A 21,984-nucleotide genomic window follows, 5' to 3' on the forward strand; every position below is an offset into this window, starting at 1 on the left:
ACAAAAACTGCAGACTCTAATGACAACGATGCCATTATAAGGATAATTATGGTAAGTTTCCTGACATTCTCATACAGTGATATTAATGGGCAATTAATAGTACTAGTAGTAGTAGTAGTAGTAGTAGTAGTAGTAGTAGTAGTAGCGCTGAACAGTATTTAATGATGTAAAATTATTAAGTAGTCTGAGTTTATAAAAGTAAGTAAAAGAATGATAACAATGTAAACAATGGTGGTAGTAGTAAAAGTAGTAGCAGTGGTAGTAGTCATTCATAGCTACATTCGCTTTCTGTTAATATCCAAAGTCAACGAATTGCACAGATGAATAATCCCACAATATTTCATGCTATTAAACCTATACAATGCTCCTTAATGCATTTGCAGAGACCTGCAAACATTCCTGTAATTTGCAGGATCAGCCTGACAGAGAGAGAGAGAGAGAGAGAGAGAGAGAGAGAGAGAGAGAGAGAGAGAGAGAGATGTGGTATTTAGATATTAATGAAGCAACCCTGGCTTGCAACTTGCTCCAAGGAGAGCGAGGAGTGAAATGTTATATGGCTGAAGATTTGCATTTATTATGATTTCCTTTCGTGTTATGTACTCATATTTATGCAAATATATCTAACAATTTTTGCTGTACTTTGAAATATTAATATTCAAACACATGCACTGAGGTTAGAATGGCAGCTTCTCATAAAAGGGATTTTTGGTATGACCGTTCTTTATAATCCGTAACATTTTTAATCTCTTTATATCACGGCACACTATGCAGTTACAAGCAGAGTGCTAAAATATGCCATAAATGTTTTCCTTCAAAGTTTCCAATCGAACAGTGGCAGTTCGGACTAAGGTGGTTTCAGGACCCACTAAGAGAGTCCTGGGTGGTTTTCACATCAAAGGCCAGTAACGTAAGAATGATGGGCCCACACCTATGTTAAAGGTTCTTTCAACGTTTATCCTTTTTCTTCGCTCTTAGTCTTTGACACTTCATTTGTGGGGTTTTTAAGACAAAGAAAGAAAACAAGATTTGCTCTTAATATCTTGTAGAAATGCTTTATTTTTATGCGATTTTATTTTAACAAACAGAAAGAGCCACAGCAACAATTATGGGGACCCCAAACACATTATAATGAGTAATTGCAAATAAATCTCTCCTTTTCTCTCTCTTATTAGCTGATATTTCTTAAAAATGTTTTCCGGTAAATGGAAACACTTTCACGTAAATCCACAAGTATGACGTAAGTCACGTTAAACATTGCTGGGTCCCTTGTAAACTGTCACGTAAAACTATTCCCCATTTTTCCACTGTCAGTTACAAAATGTTTTTCTGGGAAGGTTGGAACTGTAAGCCCCACTTATCCTTCCTTCATCGTACCCCTATGAAGGATAAAGTATATTAGAGTTTTCTTGTCCCTGCAAACATAGGAAATTATAAAACTCCTACAAATGGCATATGACTGAAAATATATACTGTTTATATATTACAGGGAACGCGTACTTATTATTATTATTATTATTATTATTATTATTATTATTCTTATTCAGATGAACCTTACTCATATGGGCCACTGTCTTGAAATTCAAGCTTCTAAAGAATATGGCAATCATTCAAAAGAGGTAACAGAAGGCAAAGAAAATACAGAAAGAGGAGATCAGTTATTAGCAAAACAAATAAATTAACAAATAAATAAATATATAAAAATGTAAGTAAATTATTAAAATACAAGAACAGTATTAGGATAATAATGCATTTCATATAAGAAAGAATCGATAAAAACGAGGAGCATTCCATTAACAATTGTAATAATACAAGAATTAAATATGAAAAATAAAAAAAGTAAAACGCGCCGAAGTTTCTTCGGCGCAATCCAGTTTTAGATCTATCTTTCGGTGGTCTCGGTACAATGCCATATGGGCGCGGGTCCACGAAATTTTAACCACGGCTTGGTCGTGGCCTGGCCCATATCGTTGCCAGATGCACGATTATGGCTAATTTTAACCTTAAATAAAATAAAATTACAGAGGCTAGAGGGCTGCAATTTGGTCTGTTTGATGACTGGAGGGTGGATGATCAACATACCAATTTGCAGCCCCCTAGCCATGGTAGTGTTTAAGATTAATTTACATAACTTCATGGCTGCAACATACTCTCTCATTTAACTGCCACATACACACACACACACACACTTATATATATATATATTTATATACCAGACGATGAGGGCTGTTAGTCTTAGAAAGCTTATAACTTTTCCTGAATAAATATCTCCGCTAGATACCATCAAGTTTAATAAGGGCCTGTTATTAATTGTATTATTGCACAGAACAATTGTGTAAGTGATAAAGTTTATGTATATACACAGTATATATATATATATATATATACACATATATATATATATATATATATATATATATATATATATAAAATATATATATATATATATATATATATATATATATATATATATATATATATATATATATATATATATACTATATATATATACACATAAACTTTATCACTTACACAATTGTTCTGTGCAATAATACAATTAATAACAGGTCCTCATTAAACTTGATGGTATCTAGCAGAGATATTTATTCAGGAAAAGTTATAAGCTTTCTAAGACTAACAGCCCTCATCGTCTGTGGTCTACGGCTACCAAACGATGAGAGCTGTTAGTCCTGGGATGCCTATAACTTTTCGCGAATAAATATTTCTGCTAGACACCATCCAGTTTAAATGAGGTCCTGTTATTAAATATATATATATATATATATATATATATATATATATATATATATATATATATATATATATATATATATATATATATAAACCTTTTCATTTTTGAAGATGGTGACTGCAGGTGGTACCATTCTTATTTTCGGCAAGTATTTGGGGTGAGGTTACTAACTCCTTGCTATGCCCCTCATGAGTTCAAAGGTACTTTTGTACCAGCAGCATCTGTTGATTTGTTAATCATTAAATTACTGACTGGACCAAACGTTGATCAATTTCGTTGATCTACGACGAACGGTTTTACCGCGAAAGGTGTTACCGATTTTAATCTTCATGGGGTTTTAAATTTAGGTAAAAATACTTCCTTTATGATAAAATTGGGAAATAAATTACACACACACACACACACACACACACACACACACACACACACATATATATATATATATATATATATATATATATATATATATATATATATATATATATAGAATCATATATTGATTTTTAGAATCAGTATTGATTTTCCTTACAGCGCCATACCTGCTTATAAGATCCCTTTCCTTGTGCTGTAAATCTTTGCATTTTGTTAGAAATACAGTAAAAAATTTTAAGCTTTCGAGGATTTACCTTCATCGTCAGAAAGAACACACCTGAATCAAAATTTAGCAGGGAAAAATGCTTTATTCTGGTTGGCTGTGGTTATACTGACCATCTGTTGCTCACGGAGGCCCGTTAATCCTAGATGCGGTTCTGAATGGTCAAGCAGTTATAGAATATAGATGGTCAAGCATGAATCTGATTAAAAGCATTTTTTTCTGGAAAATTTAAATTCAGTTTAATTCCTTCTGACGATAATTCTTTGTAAATTTTAAAGGTTTTCAGCGAATTTCTCATAATATATTAGGTTCCGGTACATGAGAAAAGGGTGTAATTTATCCATTGTTGTTTACTTTGAAGCGAAAGAAGGTTACATTGATGACTGCAATGTACCTTAGCCTACTTCTCCATTTTCAGACCAAGAAAATATAACTATGGCAAGTTGCGATAAAATGAGAAGAAAGCCCATGAATAACTTTCTTCGTTCTTCACAAAGTTATATATCTACAAAGAAGATTTCACATAAGTTAGGCAGAAATTTTGATTGAAGACTCCTACTGTATCTACGTATCATGGCCTACATCTGTACACCCATAAGAGAACTACTACACACACACACACACACACAAATACACACACATATATATAAATATATCTATATATACATGTACACACACACACACACACACACACACACACATATATATATATATATATATATATATATATATATATATATATATATATATATATATATATATATATATATATATATATATATATATTCCACTGCAGAGAACTTCCTTCTCCAAGAGGATTCCAAGATGAACATGACAGCTGGACATTTCAACCTTAAAAGACCCAACAAAATCTGGACAAGGGAGGTCAAGAGGACAAGGTCAGGTCTCCGAAGAAGGAAGGAAGAACACTTGGCCCAAAGGAAACAACTTAATAGTGGCATTGCCAAGGCGGAAGAAACGTCTGAAGATCATAAAATGCTGCAGGGTTCTTCATAAAAGCCATCTGTGGCCAAAATGGCGCTGACATACCAGGCAAGACATGTCTTTCTGCAAGTGTTGAAAATCCTAGGATACTTTCTATTTTTAGAAGGGTAAATAATCAGGGAGCTACATACACTCACTAACACACACTAGTCATACCGGCAGGGGATCTGATATAGGCCCTTAGGCTGAGTAACGACTTCGACCAGTCTTCAGAAAACCCAGTTATTCGGTTAACCTAGGAATTGGAATTGAATATACATATATATATATATATATATATGTATATATATATACATATATATATATATATATATATATATATATATATATATATATATATATATATATATATATATATATATATGTATATATATATGAAACTCTCAGCCGCGGTCCATGAAACTTTCAGCCACGGCCCCGTGGTGGCATGTGTTGTTGGCACCTATAACGTTGCCAGACGCGCGATCATGGCTAACTTTAACCTTAAATAAAATAAAAACTACTTAGGCTAGAGGCTGCAACTTCTATGTTTGATGATTGGAGGGTGGATGATCAACAAATCAATTTGCAGCCCTCTAGCCTTAGTAGTTTTTAAGATCCGAGGGCGGACAGAAAAAGTGCGGACGGACAGACAAATAGCCATCTCAATAGTTTTCTTTTACAGAAAACTAAAAAGGGAAACAATAAAAAAAGGGGAAAGAAGAGCGTCCTTTAACATAATATCTACTACGTTCTTGTGATTATTTTACACCCTTCATTGTCAAGAAACTGTTACCAAAATATTTTTTCAGCGTAATTCTAATAACTTATCATCCAAACTGAGCTTCTCCAGTTATAAGACATGGGTTTACTGATTTCCCCACAAAAATCATCGGCCATTGGTAAATTTTTATTTACTAAACAAAACACACGAAGTACCTACAGCAAACGGTATTCACTGATTTCATTAATCCATTGTCCATCCTATTTTTTACTTCCAAGTTTCTTTCCTTTTCAGTTAGATGTCTGATAGAACTGCACAGTAACAGAATCTTGGTCTTCTCTGCCGTACATGAGAGATACAAGTATTTCCATGGTCCATTAGGATGATAACATCTCCGTACAGTGACAAGTCTGCTTGTCCACATCTCAGTAAACACAAACAGGCACATAGCAGGGGTCACTAAGTGAAAAAGCTGCACAAATGACAAAATACTGCAGAAACTGAAAGAAAAAGCCTGCTTTTTCATGGCAGGTTTGCGATACTGACATCAGCATGCGAATAAAACATTCCCAGTTACGATACTGCTGTTATTAAATCATAAAAAATGCGTTCTTGTTTGAAAGGTGTAATCGCGAGATTTTTTCTTCCTATTTTCCACAGACTGGAAAATTACTATGGTTACACAGCGAAGCTCTGGACTCAAGAGGTTAACCGCATCTGACCTCCTCTGTTGCGCAAGGGATATTGTTACCTGTCAGATATTTTTCCGGAGATTTTGCCACTGGCAAAATTTCTTTGTGAATTTTTCATTTGCTCAAATCAAACAAAAATATTACATGTTACATATAGAATGGATTAGGATACGAAGAGGAAGCAATTGAACAAAATAAACTCCATCAACAAAGGGAAAGCTAAAATTAAAGAAAGTTGAGAAAAAAGAAAAGAAATAAAGTTGGAAAAATGAAACATCACAAATCCAAGCTACAGTAGATATAAATCCGGGTCCCAATCAACGCAGCCAGAACCAGCTTATGAAAAAGTCGCGTCGTAAATCAACGTTCTTTACGATTTGCGAATTGGCAGCCGTCAGCAGACGAGGGTGTATGGTGGCGGTAATCTCACGAGAACATGCATGACTTGATAACCCCTTTTCTTGGCAGAAGAAGACTCGCTAATGGCTGTAACCTTGGCGGGGGATTTCACGGTGACACGGCGATGGCCTTGGGATAGTCTTTTCCGCGCCAGGGTTTAATTGCTTTTTTCTTAGCTGGTATGCAAATGCAGGGATAAGGAGGTTTTTAAGCTTTTCCTAACGCTCTCCCATCGTGTTCAAGAACTGCGATCAGCTATCCGTAAAGGGGTTGTGTAACCAATCATGACTATATGGTGTGTGTGCGAGATAGCTTAGAGTTTTATCTATTCACTTGACCTGCTACATTGTCACGCTAGGAAAATAAAGAAAAAGACTTAACCACGATGAAATAAAAATAAAACAATGGAAGAAGCAGTTCAATTATCAGAATCACTTTGAGACATCATTTCCGCCCAAAACTCAAAACTGACTTTAGATAAAAACTTGTGTCAATATGGATATATAGACGGAGTCAAATAAAAAAAAAATGCTTTGGAAATCTCATACCAAGTTAAAGTATTTACATAACTATATCAATAACCACGTAAAATCAGCTAAGCGAGAAGTGCCAATCATTTTGATCTTCGATGAAAATTCCAATTTTTGGGGAAATACCCATTCCAAATACAAACCAGTTTAATCAAGGCCACTTCGGAGTTGGTTAGAGTAGAGGTTGGCAATAACTTCCAACTAACATATCACTTAGTATCGAATGCTGTTGGTATCAATTGATTTATTCATTTATTAATATATGTGCCCATTACATTAAACGAACTTTCGTTCTTCTCAGGGCATTTGGTACCTAAAACCAAAATATGGCAAAATACCATTCACTAATCAAAGTATGCCTTGTCTTCCAGGTGAATCTCGGAACATTATGATAAATTTCCGGAATAAATTAACAGGAGCAAAAGTAACAAGGAAAAGAAATAATAAATAAAACAGTTGTTCGTTTTCCTAAAGTAGAGTCTCCTGGAAACACATAAAGAGATAATTATTACTTGAACCCTCTCCTTCTCCTCTTTAATATTCAAAGCACTGACTACGGCAGCTTTCGTTACCTATGAGATATTAGCGTCGTTGAAAAATACGACCCATGGCTTGCATACGCTATGAGATGGAAGCCTTTCAAGCCCGCATAATTACCAGCAAAAAAAGTGAGTTACACTGACAGTGATAATTTTGGTATTTGATTCATTTGTTTTTCAGGAATTTTTAAGAGCTATACGCCTCTGCAAAACAAGATGATTCCAGGCCGTTTATTCGTATGCATGTTTTATTATGTATAATTAGTTTCCTTATACGTATTTATGAACATTTATGTATGAATGCAATACGAGGTGTAAGATTACTTAATGGAGATTTGGTAGATTTTAGATCTATTTCACTGACCGTGAAATTTAATTAATCGAAATTTACTCGTTTTTCTGAAAATTAATATCGAGAACAGTGGAATAGGTAAGAGGTGGTGATGTTATCCATTCAAACTATATACTACACGCTCCCACACATACATGCATACACAAATTATATTTATATATATATATATATATATATATATATATATATATGTATATATATAATATTTATATAGTATATATATAATATATATATACATACATGCATACATATAATTATATATATATATATATATATATATATATATATATATATATATATATATATATATATATATATATAAATATATATATATATATATATATATATATATATATATATATATATATATATATATATATATATATATATATATATATATATTATATATATATATATTCACACACACATATACAGTATATATATTTGCGAGTGTGGGCTCGTACAGTATATAACATGAGTGAGCAACATTATCTCCTTTTACGGATCCAGTTACTGAAATGAGATAAAGAAAAAGAGATAATCACAATTAATTACATATCTCGGCCTCATGTTCAGTGAAGCAAATCTAAAATCAACCAAACCTTCATTAACAGTTAAAGTTTGCTTTCTGCAAGGTCAACAATGTTGACTCTTCAAGCAAAGATACATTTACTTTTATTTATTCTTCTTTTTTTTTGCATTTTCGTAACGTTTTCTTTGAGACTTGAAAAAAATATTGTAAACTATCGATCTACACTATTTATCTCACAGTCTTTTTAATTATGTGTCTTTTTTATTTAAAATGGTATTAAAAACTATGATCTTAATGCTAATGGTTTATTCTCACTGTACTGAATGAATTATCTGTCTAGTTAATTACTATCTACTTTTTTACCTTTTCTATTCCGCTAATTATCGTTAAAACTGCTACAACTGAATATCAAACGAGAAGTGAAGAAGAAGTCATTCTTATGATCTGATACTGTTTTTCGAAACAGACATACTAATTTTTAAAATTGTCAGTTAGACGACATAGGATTTTAAAACACGATTCTGTCGACTTGCGTCAACTTCTTGTGGCAAAACCCAGAGAGAATTCCAAGAAAAGGGCTTTGACCAAATACGGATACTAAGAGTCTTGTTCACGAAGCTATTGCAAATACAAATTCCTTCGTCCTTGGGATTTCATACAGTCTTTCTGAATAGTCACGATAGCAGAGAGGGAGACTTCAGACGTCTTCTGCATTGCGTAATCAAGATGAAAAACAGAAGTTTAAACCTTAAGAGTTGACAGTGCTTATTCAGTGAAACTGAAACTGATTTATGAAAATTTCGCTTTAAAGCTAAGCATTGGGGCACTTTCAGCCATCCAGTGCTTAAGGTGAAAAGAGGGAGTTGGAGTGGTTGGACAGCAAGATGGGAGAAGAAGTGGGAACAGAAGTAAAGTAAAATGTTTAAAAGTGGGTGCAGCTAGGAGCCGAAGGGACAGTGCAAACAACTTTCAGTAACTTTTAACAACGCCTACAGTGCACCACATGAAGTGCCTGACGCCATTCCCCTAAGGGGGTGCTGATTTAGCGAGGAGTAGGAAGTGGCGAAATGAAATAAGTGGGAGATAGGTTTTTCACTCTACTGTTTAATGGAAATTTAAGTCTGTCGTATTTTTTATATACCTTTTGTTATAGACAATATGACTGCATATATTTATTCATACAAGCATTTCTACGATTATTTAATTCCAGTAAGACTCTTCCTACTTCATCATTAAAGGAAATTAGGTAAATTACGACGGCCCTTCAACCAAATGTTACGAAATACGTCATTCATTATAAAACCAGTGTTTCTCGTAAAACCTCAACTTCACCTTTTTAACCACAACTGGGGAACGGTAGTGCATCATGCTTATAGACCCGTGATAAGATTTATTATTCACTTTTATTTTCTTTATGACTGCTTAGCAAACCGGATAACAAGTTTACAGGCTTTCTGGAAATCCCTGAGGGTGGGTAAGAGTTCCATTACATTCTCATTCCTTGCCCTCTGGCTCCGATGGAAGCTGTTGTTGATTTCGTTAACTTTGCTATCACGGATGTAGGAATGGAATGGAATGCAATATACAATTAAGGCCAAGCGCTGGGACCTAAAAGATCATTCAGCGCTGAAAGGGAAATTGAGAGTAAAAAGGTTTGATTAAAGGTATAACAGGAGGAAAACATCGCAGCTGCACTATGGAACAATTGTAAGGAAAGGGCGGAAAGCAAGATGGAAGGAAAAATATGAACGGAGATACAGTAAAAGGAATTTAAAGGGACTGCAGCTAAGGCCCAAGGGACGCTGCAAAGAACCCAAGTAATGCCTACAGGGCACCATGTGAGGCGCACTGACGGCACTACCCCCTTAAGGAGAGAATGTATGAAAAGAAGAAAATGGTGTGGTTTGACAGTTCTAATGGCCACAGAATCCATATGAGGATCCCCACTGCTTTGACCACCAGACCAATAAAACTATACTAACGGATGGAGAAGAGGATACTGAAAATAAGGATTCTGAAATTTATTATCTAGATTTAGTTCACCATCCGGGTTTTTGTTTTGATGGAATAATAAATGTGAGTTCTATTTCTATCCTAACGCTGGGTCAGCTTATAAAGAATTTAATAAAAGAAAATGCAATTGTCATTCCTATATACTTACAGGCCGATACTTTTGTAATGATTAAAAATTCAAAACCTTTATGACACTCGAATCTCGACATAGACTTATTGTTAGAATCTGTAATACTTAAGAAAATATGACTACAGGAAATTATATAAAGATGTAAAACAATACGTAAATGGATTTGAATAATATTTACGAGAGGCGTCTATACATAAGTAAAATCCCTCAACACCGAAACATCTGTGAATACTCATGGAGAGACAGAGGGACGCTGCAAAGAACCCAAGTAATGCCTACAGGGCACCATGTGAGAGAGAGAGAGAGGTAATAATTTCCTCAAAACAAACTGACACCCAAGGTGAATTTGTGGAGGGATTTTTTTGTTTTTGTTTTGTTAAAAACGTTCTTTAAACTAAAACCCGTTTGATGATTTTGTTTGATCGCTCATTACAAGTAACTGTCTCTTGCTCATCTTCCTGCATAAAGTATCCAATCCCGAGGACAAACCCCGTGGCGTAATCTCAGAGAAATATTACCTTACGACGATACTGTGTTTTCCAGCTATTTTTTTAAGACTTATTTTTCATCTAATTCTTGTACTGACTCTCCTTTTCAAGAGATATTCAGATTGCGTCACTTATTTTCAAAGCTGCCCTGGAATTCGAACCCTCCTAGCATATTTTATCTTTTAAATAATGCGAACAGAAAAACGAAATATAAAAAAGCTGACTCTAAGGCCTTCCATTGGTAGAGTATACATCATTTCAGCACGAATGAACGATGTACAATATCATTCTGTTTGAAAACAAAAGAATAATGTTCTTGCTGCATAACGGAACCCTGTCACACGGAGTAGAAATGCTATTTCATTACACAGTACTAAGTAACTTTCTGATTAACTGAAAGGAAAAACGGTCGGAACAATATTCACACACGATGGGAAAAGGAAGGAGCCATGCACCTTAGCTGTTAAGTCGGGATAAACTACCTTCCTTCCTCTCAAACCTATACGTTTTATTTATTTCTTTGAAATTAATATTTCACACACACACACATATATATATAATATATATATATATATATATATATATATATATATATATATATATATATATATATATATATATATATATATATATATATATATATATATATATATATATATATATATATATATATATATATATATATATATATATATATATATATATATATATATGTGTGTGTGTGTGTGTGTGTGTGTATGTGCGTGTGTGGTTTTTATATGTGAGCGTGTGTATATTTGTATATATACGTATGTATGTATTTGTGTCTGTGTACGGCATTTGTGTAAAGATACTTTAGTGCACAAACGTCCATTGGCCAATTTGACATAAATTCCCAGTGTTAAAAAAACAATATATTCAAATCCTGAAGCCTTCATGTTTGTTTATGTGTGTTTGTATGGTATTTATATAAATGTACATTAATACACAAACGCCCATTAGCCCACTTTAGCATCAATTCCCAACACGTGTTAACACACAGTAAATTCAAATCTTGAAACCTTCACGGCAACATTTTACTCACCAGCATCCTCCAAGGGGCCTTTGCAGATGAAGGGCCTATTGAGACCGCAGTCGACATCTTGGAAGTAGTAGAATCCGGCGTCGAAATTAGAGGACTGAGAAGACGTCACCGGAAACGACTTCTTGAGAACCAAACAAGAAGGGGAGTTACCCGGAGGAGGCGCAGACACCGTGGATCGGGAGTTATTCCAACCTGATGGGGAGGAGACGAGAAGTTGGGAAGCTGGGTCCTTTGATCGAGAGGTGGGAGGCTGGAAAAGCTTGTCAAGTGACGGGTATTTCTCAGTTACAGCGTTAAGCATACGTTTTTTTTTAGGTTGGTTGCTTCCTGAACAACATGACTTCCAATACTTCAAGAAGTGCGGCTCATACTTGATTGTTTGTTCAAGTAACATGCATTGGAATAAACAATTTAGGCCATAGGACAAGCACTGGGACCTATGAGGTCATTCAGCGCTGAAAATTATGTTAAAATAATTGTTAGTAGAGGGTGGAAAGTAAGATGGAGGAAACAGAATATAAGCGGAGGTGTATTTAAAGGAAAGAAATGGGTTGCAGCTAGAGGACTTAATCAGTAGTTAATAAATACTTCCACCATTTCATCAAATTAAGTGATATTTAAAAGCCTGTTTTAGTGTTCATGGTAACGGAACCCTTTAAAGACAAACTACCTAATGTGTAGTATGTAATGAACAATATGAACAACCGAAGACCTAGAATGTTTCTTCGATGATGGCTGAATGGTCTCTGAGGATTAGTTATTGAACAAGAAATGTTAAAAATGGGACACAAACAATTTTTTGGTAACACTCGAGGATGCTTAAGTTATTACCCAATGTTAAGGACTGCTTCAGCACATGGCAATACTTGGCGGATTGCTAAAGTGAAAAATTATACTTTAATAACTGTATGTATTGTATATCATACTTGATTGTAATCCTGTTGAAAATTAAGACAGGTTATCCATAATTCGTGCAAAGGCCTACCTAGGGACTGTTAATATTTATGCTTTGATCAGTTACGTAAAATGACTCGAATATTACTTGATAAATGTAATGTCAATATCTTCACCTGGGTGTGCATCGAAAACTCAATAGTATTACCCTATGGTTAAACTCACTTCGATTTTTTAAGTTATAATCCTTAAATAAATTTTATATTTCCCTTATGAAGAACATTATAATGGTAAGATGATGCAAGTGGGTTTGTTATTTTGACGTGAAGACGCTCATTATGAAGGAATAAGTAAACAATACAAGAAATTCAAGAAAATATATGAGACTGCAGATGGCGAGAGAGAGACAAAGAAGCAGCAGATACCATCTATAAACTGCATATCTTGGTTCAGAGAGACAAGTATCAGGTCTTAAGCAAACAATATGCTAAAGGCTACAAGACGAGACAATGAGACACAGTACAAATTCCTGCGTTTCGTCCAGAAATGGCAATTGGCTTACCTGGCCACCACCCATTGTGTCTAATGTTATTACGCAACGCCTCCCAAATCCACAGACTGAGACCGCCCACCTTGGCGCCCGCACCATCAGTGTAGTACTCTAGACTGTTACTAGTTGTCTTCGTGGTCAGGAGTTCTGATATATATTCATGCTCCTCCTGTGAAACAAAATTGTAATTTAATGGCTTACAGTAATATGCACAGCACAGCAGTGTATTTTGTACACTTACGGTCAGAGAATACAGATTCCAAATACTCTATTCCAAGAACTACACACGTATCCGTCTAATTCTACGGATTTTGATCACCAAAGTTTAATTTTCCCCGTAAATCATGACTGCTTGGAAAGTAGCTATCTGATACCTTAAAACTCAGAACTTCTAAGTGAAAAGCAGTACAGAAAACAGACACACATATGCACACACACACAATATACATATATATGCATATGTGTGTGTATGTTTCTGTGTGTGCGTGTTTTTAAGTGTTTTGTTTCCATGAACATTCACACTAATATCCTTTTTCAATTAGAAGAGGTAATCTCAGAACAAGCTACACCGCAGAAAATGAAAATAGGTGAACATATTTGTAAATATTTCATATTTCATATAAATCTTAGCCATACATAAAATTTATGTACATCAATACGTATGATTTTATATTATTTATATATATATATATATATATATATATATATATATATATATATATATACGTATGTATATACAGTATATGCGGATATATAAATATAAATTAATATATATATATATATATATATATATATATATATATATATATATATAAAAACATCTGTTATAGACTATTGAAGGTATACACATGTACATACATTTGAATATCTCCTAATTCATTACTCAGTGCTAGTACTACATTCTTACCTGGTTAGCTACCGACATGAGTTCGCCACCTCGCTCCCTGCACATACTCCGAGCTAAATCTCGTGATGCCCTGTAGTCGTCCAGCACGAGGTAACAATTGTTCTTCCACCGTTCCCAGCCCCGCTGCTGCGTGGCCCCAGCCTTCGGGTTTGGGCATCTGGACGTTGGAGGCCTCCTGCATCTGGGGGAAAGGAACTAAGATTGTGAGAAGAAGGGATAAGGGTGGCAAAATGTTTATTGGTCTGAGGATGAGAGGAAACATCTGAGAGGGCGGAAAGCTTTGTTTTCGGGGCAGTTTTAATACACTTACATCAGTCAGTACAACGTAATAACTAATTTGGTTTACACATATATACATAATACAGACATATATATATATATATATATATATATATATATATATATATATATTATATATATATATATATATATATTATATACACACACATGTATATGTATATATATATATATATATATATATATATATATATATATATATATATATATATATATAGTATGCCTTATATTGTATATATATATAAACATATATAGATGAGAAAGACAGAGAAAAAGAATTATTTGTACCTGATATTAACAACTTTGGTGGACTGAAGGCAGGTGTTGCAACTATTCAGGCTACATTGCAGGATAGAGTTTGCAGATCTTGGGCACCCCAGCTGAAGGATCTGGGAGTTTCCCCGATTCGTAGGTACCATACCCTGCCCACTCTCGTACCTGGAAAAAAAATCCAAGGAACTGAGTAACGATAAGTTACAAAGGGTATAAAACTTAATTCCGGAATGTTTGTATCGAACAGAATGTCATATTATTTAATCAGGATATTCAAGAGAAGAGAATCCCGACTCTAAATGTGATGTCAGGATTATCTTACTGATTTACGAGTGGTTCTTTACCAATAATTTCATCTCCAATTTTAACCAGAGTTTATTCTGGTCTTTTAATCTCTACATTTCTCCGCCAGAATGTCAGCCAATTTATTTTTTCTTAATAATCATAATGATTTTATTCGCATCACAAAAAACAAAGTAATACTTTAGACATTTTTTTTGCCATACTTCACTGCTCATGTTTGCTTAAGTCTAGCTATCACGATCCTAACCTTATTTATATAAGTACTTGTTTACATTCAGCCAATAAAACCAAATCACTTGTGATATCAAACTTACACATAAATATAACGTATAGCAACGTTTCTGCATTTTTCGAAATGATTCTTACGAAAAGAAGACGACTGACAAAGGGCACGAATACTGTAATATGAATAACAAGAACGCAATGAATAACAGCCCAAAGAAAGCGTTGGTAAGACCGACTGTTTCTGGTATGACAAAAGGGCAGACTTCAGTAGGTTGCTGAGAAATTTTCAGAACCCAATAGATGAGGAAGCGAACTTCACTCTCGCTTATAGACAAAGTATCACACTTTCAAAAAATCGTGTTTATGTCCACAAATCTTTGTCCCCGGGAAATCAGTTAGTAACACATCTCAAATGTTCTTTTAATAAAAATATTACACTGGTGTAACTACTTTCAAACTCAATTCGTTTATTATTTTACTAATACTTGAGTTGACCTAGTTTGACATTGAAAGGAATAACGTCACGTTCTAGGTTTCGAAGTTGCATTATTTACCAGTATTTAGGAAGAACTTGTGGCCCAGTCATAAATATTTTAAAGCACACGAGGCGACCTGAAGATCAAGGTCAAATTTCATTGCTCCCTTACTGTGTTGCTTTCTGACATGGAAATAGAATAAAAAAAAAGAGAGAAAAGAGGAAGAAGCAGGATGAAACAGAATGTCCTAAAAGAAGACGGACGAGGACAGGGAATCTCTGAAAATAAACAAGACACGAAACGATAAAGATCCCTTTCCGCCCCGTCATCAAGATTTGCATAAGAGCAGTACCTCAAAGGCCAACCTATACAGGTCTATCAACAAGCTCAGAATACGAAGCACACCATTGCGCAATAACCGGAGACGAACGAGAGAACCAAGCTCTGTTGTTGAGTGACTCTGCGAACATAAATTGCAAGGTATTTGCATGAAAAAGTACGACACCTCCCGTACAAGGTTTTCTCGCAGCAAGACCCACCGAGGGAACGCTCCCACAGCCCCGGGGCTGGAGAAGAGACCCTCAACTGCCATCGATCGACCTTCAACTTGACTCGTGGGATTTTCGCACTGCAAGTGACGCTGCATGTTTTTGGGGCACGGCGCACTCGCGGATGGGGCACTGGTGATCTGTGTGTATGGTTGTGTGTTTACCTATATTTGTTGGACGACTCCTCTTGATATGTCAGTATTTCTCACATCTATTTTTGAATCATTTAATTTGAAAATTTCTAGTTCAACGACTAACGAAACTCTTCTATACAATATCAGAACGCAAAGAATCAGAGAGTTTCTTTTGACTGGTAGAAGGGTTTCTATCAAGGAGGTTAGATCTAACCTCCCTGGTTTTTACTGTAAAATCGTTATCAAAAATTATTTAAAATCAATAATTGGAAAAAAATCTATCAAAACAGTATTTCAATTCCTTTTCAAGTTTCTTAAATAATTTACCAAAGGCAATTTGCAATAAAAAGAAAACTAGTTTGGGAACTACTACATTTGGCACTTTAAGATCATAAACACTTTCCAGAAACAGCCTAATGTTTTCATCTCGTCATCAACTCGATGTACAGGATACAAAAAAGGAAGATATATTATATATATATATATATATATATATATATATATATATATATATATATATATACATATACATATATATGTGTGTGTATTTGTGTTACACTATATATATATATATATATATATATATATATATATATATATATATACATACACACACACACACACACACAAGGAGAAGCCAGGGCCAAAATATACACTTCCTCAAGGAACAAGGGAAACGAAGACCTCCATTCTTACAAGTTTATTGCCGACGTTTCATGACACATGTCACATTTTCAAGCTAAGAAAGAAAATAATTTTCCCCACAGATAGAATCACGATATCAAAAAATTTTTTAAAAATTAAAATATTTAAAATTCACAAAAAAGGCAATGCAGCGTTAAAATTAGGTATATAAATGAACATAAAACAAGAGAAAAAAAGGATCACAAAAGATATAAGTCAAGGGAACCGATACACAGACTCACCAAGCGAAATGAAAGAATAATGCTAAGAGAATACAGAAAATATGCTTGAAGGAAAAGTTAGGCATCATATAACTGAGTCAACTGAGTATTTAACGAGGGAACAGTTCTCTTTATAATGATAGACTCTAGGATCGTTAGATCGTGATGGTTGGAGAACCGCCCTACTATTGAAAAATCTTCATCTCCGGTATTTGTTTTGCACCGTACAGCACGGTTTCTGATGTTACAGGCCTCTGGATTCGATAACTTGTATCCTGTAGTGTTGCTTAAGCCTCTATGGGAGTCAATTCGTACCCTCAACAGCCTCACGGAACATAAGTCGGCAATAAACTTGTAAGAATGGAGGTCTTCGTTTCCCCTGTTCCTTGAGGATGTCTATATTTTGGCAGTGGCTTCTCCTTCTATATATATATATATATATATATATATATATATATATATATATATATATATATATATATATATATATATATATATATATATAAAGCACGAAGTACCCTGACCGTCCGAGATAAGCATCAGCAGCATAAGTCTTGCAGCATGAAGTCACTAGCAACGACAGCTCCACCGAAGTGACTGGACCCCACTCCTGACTTGGGGCATCACCTGACAAAGGTGAAGGTCGTGGGCAAGAGCTTGTGTCTAACCTCCTCTTTACTAGCCATCACAATCCTCTCAGCAAATTCGGTTGTTGTCTGCATAGCCATTATGGAAGCTCTACAAAGGTGTTGTCTTAAAAAGATTGCATAGGGCTGTGACGTAATCCTTGGGAAGGATGCACAAGGATAACCGGTTGGAACCGTTTTTTTTTTTAAGCATTCATTTTTACTTTTGTGCGTAACTCTGGCTAATTTTATTCATTTATTCATCTCACGTTCATACTCATATGCCTGCATATTTATAACTGTCTATGGATGATGTGGGACGAATTTTCTTCAGACTTGATGCGCCTATAACCTGAAGACTTAACGCATGGCTGAGAGTATGTATTCTTAAGATACTTAAATATACATACATACATACATATATATATATATATATATATATATATATATATATATATATATATATATATATATATATATATATGGTTTAACAGCCTAAAAAAAGTATATATGTATATACAGTATAATATATATGTACAGTATGTATACATATATATAAATATATATATATATATAATTATATATTATTAGCCTGCTAAGCCATAATTTCGCAGTAAATCTAATAAACCTTTAGTAGTTAAAATAAAAATTAATTCTGTGACGGTTTTGCTGTTCGGTTACTCGTGTAATTCCTTGCATGAATCTTTTCCTCCGAGCTTGCTAAATGTTCAATAAAACTGGAAAATCTCGTTTGCCTTTTATTAGCACCAGGCAACTGAACTACTTAATATATTATTGAATATGTACTGTATATATATATGTAATTATATACGTACGTTATTTACAATATATACAGGTATCTTAAATATTTATATATGTATATACACATACATATTTATACAGGTACCTTAAAATACCAACTGTCCACAGGAACCAAAGTCAGGCAAGCAACAAAGCCTCAAATGCCGACGGCGAGTGAGTAAGGTTTGTCCACTTCTTTACGTAAGGATGAAAAAAATGCATCATCATACTGTTTCTTTATCGCCTCTTTGTCATGGCGAAGGTCTTCGTCGATGATTGTAAAGCCCTTTCCTGTCTGTTTGGCCTGTCCTGCGAGTCTCTTCGATTAATGATTCACCTCTGATTCGGGCTGGCATTTTTAACCTTTGTTTTTCCTACTCGTTTTCCAGCTCATCTGCTCGGTTGTTTGTTATGTTAACAATCAGATGTTTTCAAAATAATATTTGCTGAATCCGTTTTTATCGAGAAATGAGCAATGAGTTTCATTTCTTATACGTAAAAGGCTATCGATGACAATTCAGCCATAATTTATGCCATAGGTAAACGCCATCTCATTCTTCAGAATAATTCGCCAGTCTCCCAATTTCACTAAAGTATAAGAGAGAGAGAGAGAGAGAGAGAGAGAGAGAGAGAGAGAGAGAGAGAGAGAGAGAGAGAGAGAGATTAAAACCAGAAAATTATGAGCAAATATTCAGAGGGTATTGCGAACAAATAATAATCTGCCAACTGCAAACTCATCTTTTGATTGAAGATACCAAAACGAGTTCAGAAATCCCCTTCCTTTATTAAATTAGCTAAAACTGTATGGCATTACATTTCCCAACAGAGGCATATGAAAACATTGCAAAATTTCATACACCTTTGTTTCAAAGCTGGTTTTTACTATCATTCTTCTCTCTTCATCTTCACTCATTTGTTCTTACCAGACCACCAAGAATCACCCCACCGTACTAAATACAGGCTTAGTTTCAACTGTTCTTAACTGCAAACCTATAGTAGTATCTTCATTTGTAAGGAAACTTTCATCTTAATATCCTGTAGAGGGGAAGATAAATGTTTTAACATATCTTTGTGAGAGAAAGAGAAAGAACTGTTTTGGGAAATTCTTCTTGAAAATGGAAATCGCTTTTATATTCAAACTTTTTTGCACTTATCTTTACTTAATGATTCATCTTATAAGCGTAAGTGCATGTGTTTTCACCCACTCGTATTCATTTTCAGATTTTATCTTGTATTTATTATGTGAATTAATTAGCCATGAATTCCTAAATATTTATCTCTGCACGCTGTCTCATTAGCTTTTATTTAGTAATCGGCAAATCTAGTCTATTATAATTCTATCATTATCCGTCTCACAATCATCATAATTTTTGCCCGATAAGCCTTTTGGAAATACCAAGTTATCACTGGAGAAAAATCAGTTCATGAAACAATACTTACTAGATCTTAATAATAAAAAAAAGGAAAAAGGCTCTGGATGGTAAATTCTGACCCCTTCCCTTATTACGCCACTGCGACGCAGAAAAGCAAATACCCAAGGATCTACTATCATTATTCTTAAATCTTTCCGTCGTGCAAAGTCACTGTCGAATGTTGAATAGCTACTGGTGCCTCAGTGTCGTTAATGAAGGAAGTGACTCTGGAAACTATCTGTCATCATCAAGGCTAGTTTGCGAGTTCAAAGTATGCATATATCCACTCATCCAGCATCCCACCCTCACACACATATACCTATATATAAATGTATATATGTATGTATGTATGTGTACACATGTACAGAGACACACACACTATACATACATATATATATATATATATATATATATATATATATATATGCATAAAGATACATAGATAGATACATATACTGTAATCCTCGTCAGTTTAAAAAAGGTTAGACCGTTGGGTTTAAATCGACTTGCATTATTGTCTTATGTTGTTTCCGACATACATAATATTGTTTACCTAGGGTTATATTCATATTCATTGGCTTATCTTTATCAAAGGTTATTTTCGATTATCTCCTTTTCACTAGGAGTTCTACTGTATAGAAACTAATTTTGCAAGTAAATGAATATTTGCAAATTTTCATTATTAAACCTTACATACTTGCTGAAATACCGGTAGCGAAAAGGTACATGGTGAAAAATCATTATATATATATATATATATATATATATATATATATATATATATATATATATATATATATATATATATATATATATATATATATATATATATTGTATGTGTTCGCGCGCACCATTTCTTGTTACTTTTCTTTTTGTTGGTCAGTGAACTTTGTTCCCATTACCAATGAAAATTACTTAAAGTACTGTTAAAAACGAAACCCCTTAGTGTTTAAGTACAGTAAATTATGCAGAACGATTACAAAATAAACAAATCTTTCTACAAAAACTGAGCAAATCTTTTGGAAGCGACAGATACAACAATGGGGACTAATTATATGTAATGCTTGACAATAGCTTTTCCCAGACGGGTGAAATTAAACGATATACAAGATAAACGGAGCTGAATAGAAAGAGCATCCAGTCACGCAATAGCAATTACTACCATTTAATTTCCAACGAGGAAATGATGGTCTGAGCGATGAGGAAGGAAAAATAAGAAGCACAAACTTCCGGATGACATAATGATCCAACAGCTTTGACGGTCAAATCATGGTATGAATAAGCGAAGTGGTTAACCAGTTTAATTTAAGGCTCGTTTACACTAGGCTTCACAGCGCGCTGCATATGTAAAACTCATCGCCAACTCCTCCCATATTCTAGTTAGCCCCGCCCACTGGACTGCTCTTCAGGACGCACGGAGCACAAACCATTTAACCAACCCATCAAGCTTGGTTGGATGACTGCAGCATTCAGGCGACGACTGCTCACATCTCAGATATTATCGTGTAGTACTGTATTTTACTGTAACTCCATGGAATGGAAACGAGAAGAAATTCGTTATCTGATAGAGTCTTATCATATTATCCATGTTTATGGAATGTTAAATTAAAAGCATATAAAAACAGAGATGTACGTGGCACCGCAATGAAGAAACTAAGGGAAACGACAAAATAACAGAAGAAGCCTGAACAAAAAGCGGAACGGGAATCAAAAGAATCAGGAACTGGAACAGATGAGTAAGATAATCCTGAAATAGGGAATAAAAGTGTAGCTCCCAGTCTGGCTCCTGCTGGAATGCTGGCACGAAGATGAGTGTCCTCTTTCTCGATTAAAGAAGTTACCT

The 21,984-nt window shown here is 34.4% G+C and overlaps 1 protein-coding gene across 3 annotated transcripts in view; it reads right to left on the reverse strand.

The window, feature by feature from the left end:
• LOC136835312 (serine protease svh-1-like) overlaps positions 1–21,984 on the reverse strand; it is a 194,866-nt gene that overhangs the window by 16,963 nt on the left and 155,919 nt on the right. For all 3 annotated transcript variants that reach the window (XM_067098660.1, XM_067098642.1, XM_067098651.1), the window contains exons 5-8: positions 14,727–14,876; positions 14,142–14,322; positions 13,247–13,403; positions 11,791–11,982 (exon numbers count right to left, since the gene is read on the reverse strand). In XM_067098660.1, the coding sequence (XP_066954761.1) occupies positions 11,791–11,982; positions 13,247–13,403; positions 14,142–14,322; positions 14,727–14,857 (661 nt within the window). In that variant the 5' untranslated portion in view covers positions 14,858–14,876. The remainder of the gene's footprint in view (positions 1–11,790; positions 11,983–13,246; positions 13,404–14,141; positions 14,323–14,726; positions 14,877–21,984) is intronic.

The sequence above is a fragment of the Macrobrachium rosenbergii genome, chromosome 4 (assembly GCF_040412425.1).
Source record: "Macrobrachium rosenbergii isolate ZJJX-2024 chromosome 4, ASM4041242v1, whole genome shotgun sequence".
Lineage (NCBI taxonomy): Eukaryota > Metazoa > Arthropoda > Malacostraca > Decapoda > Palaemonidae > Macrobrachium > Macrobrachium rosenbergii.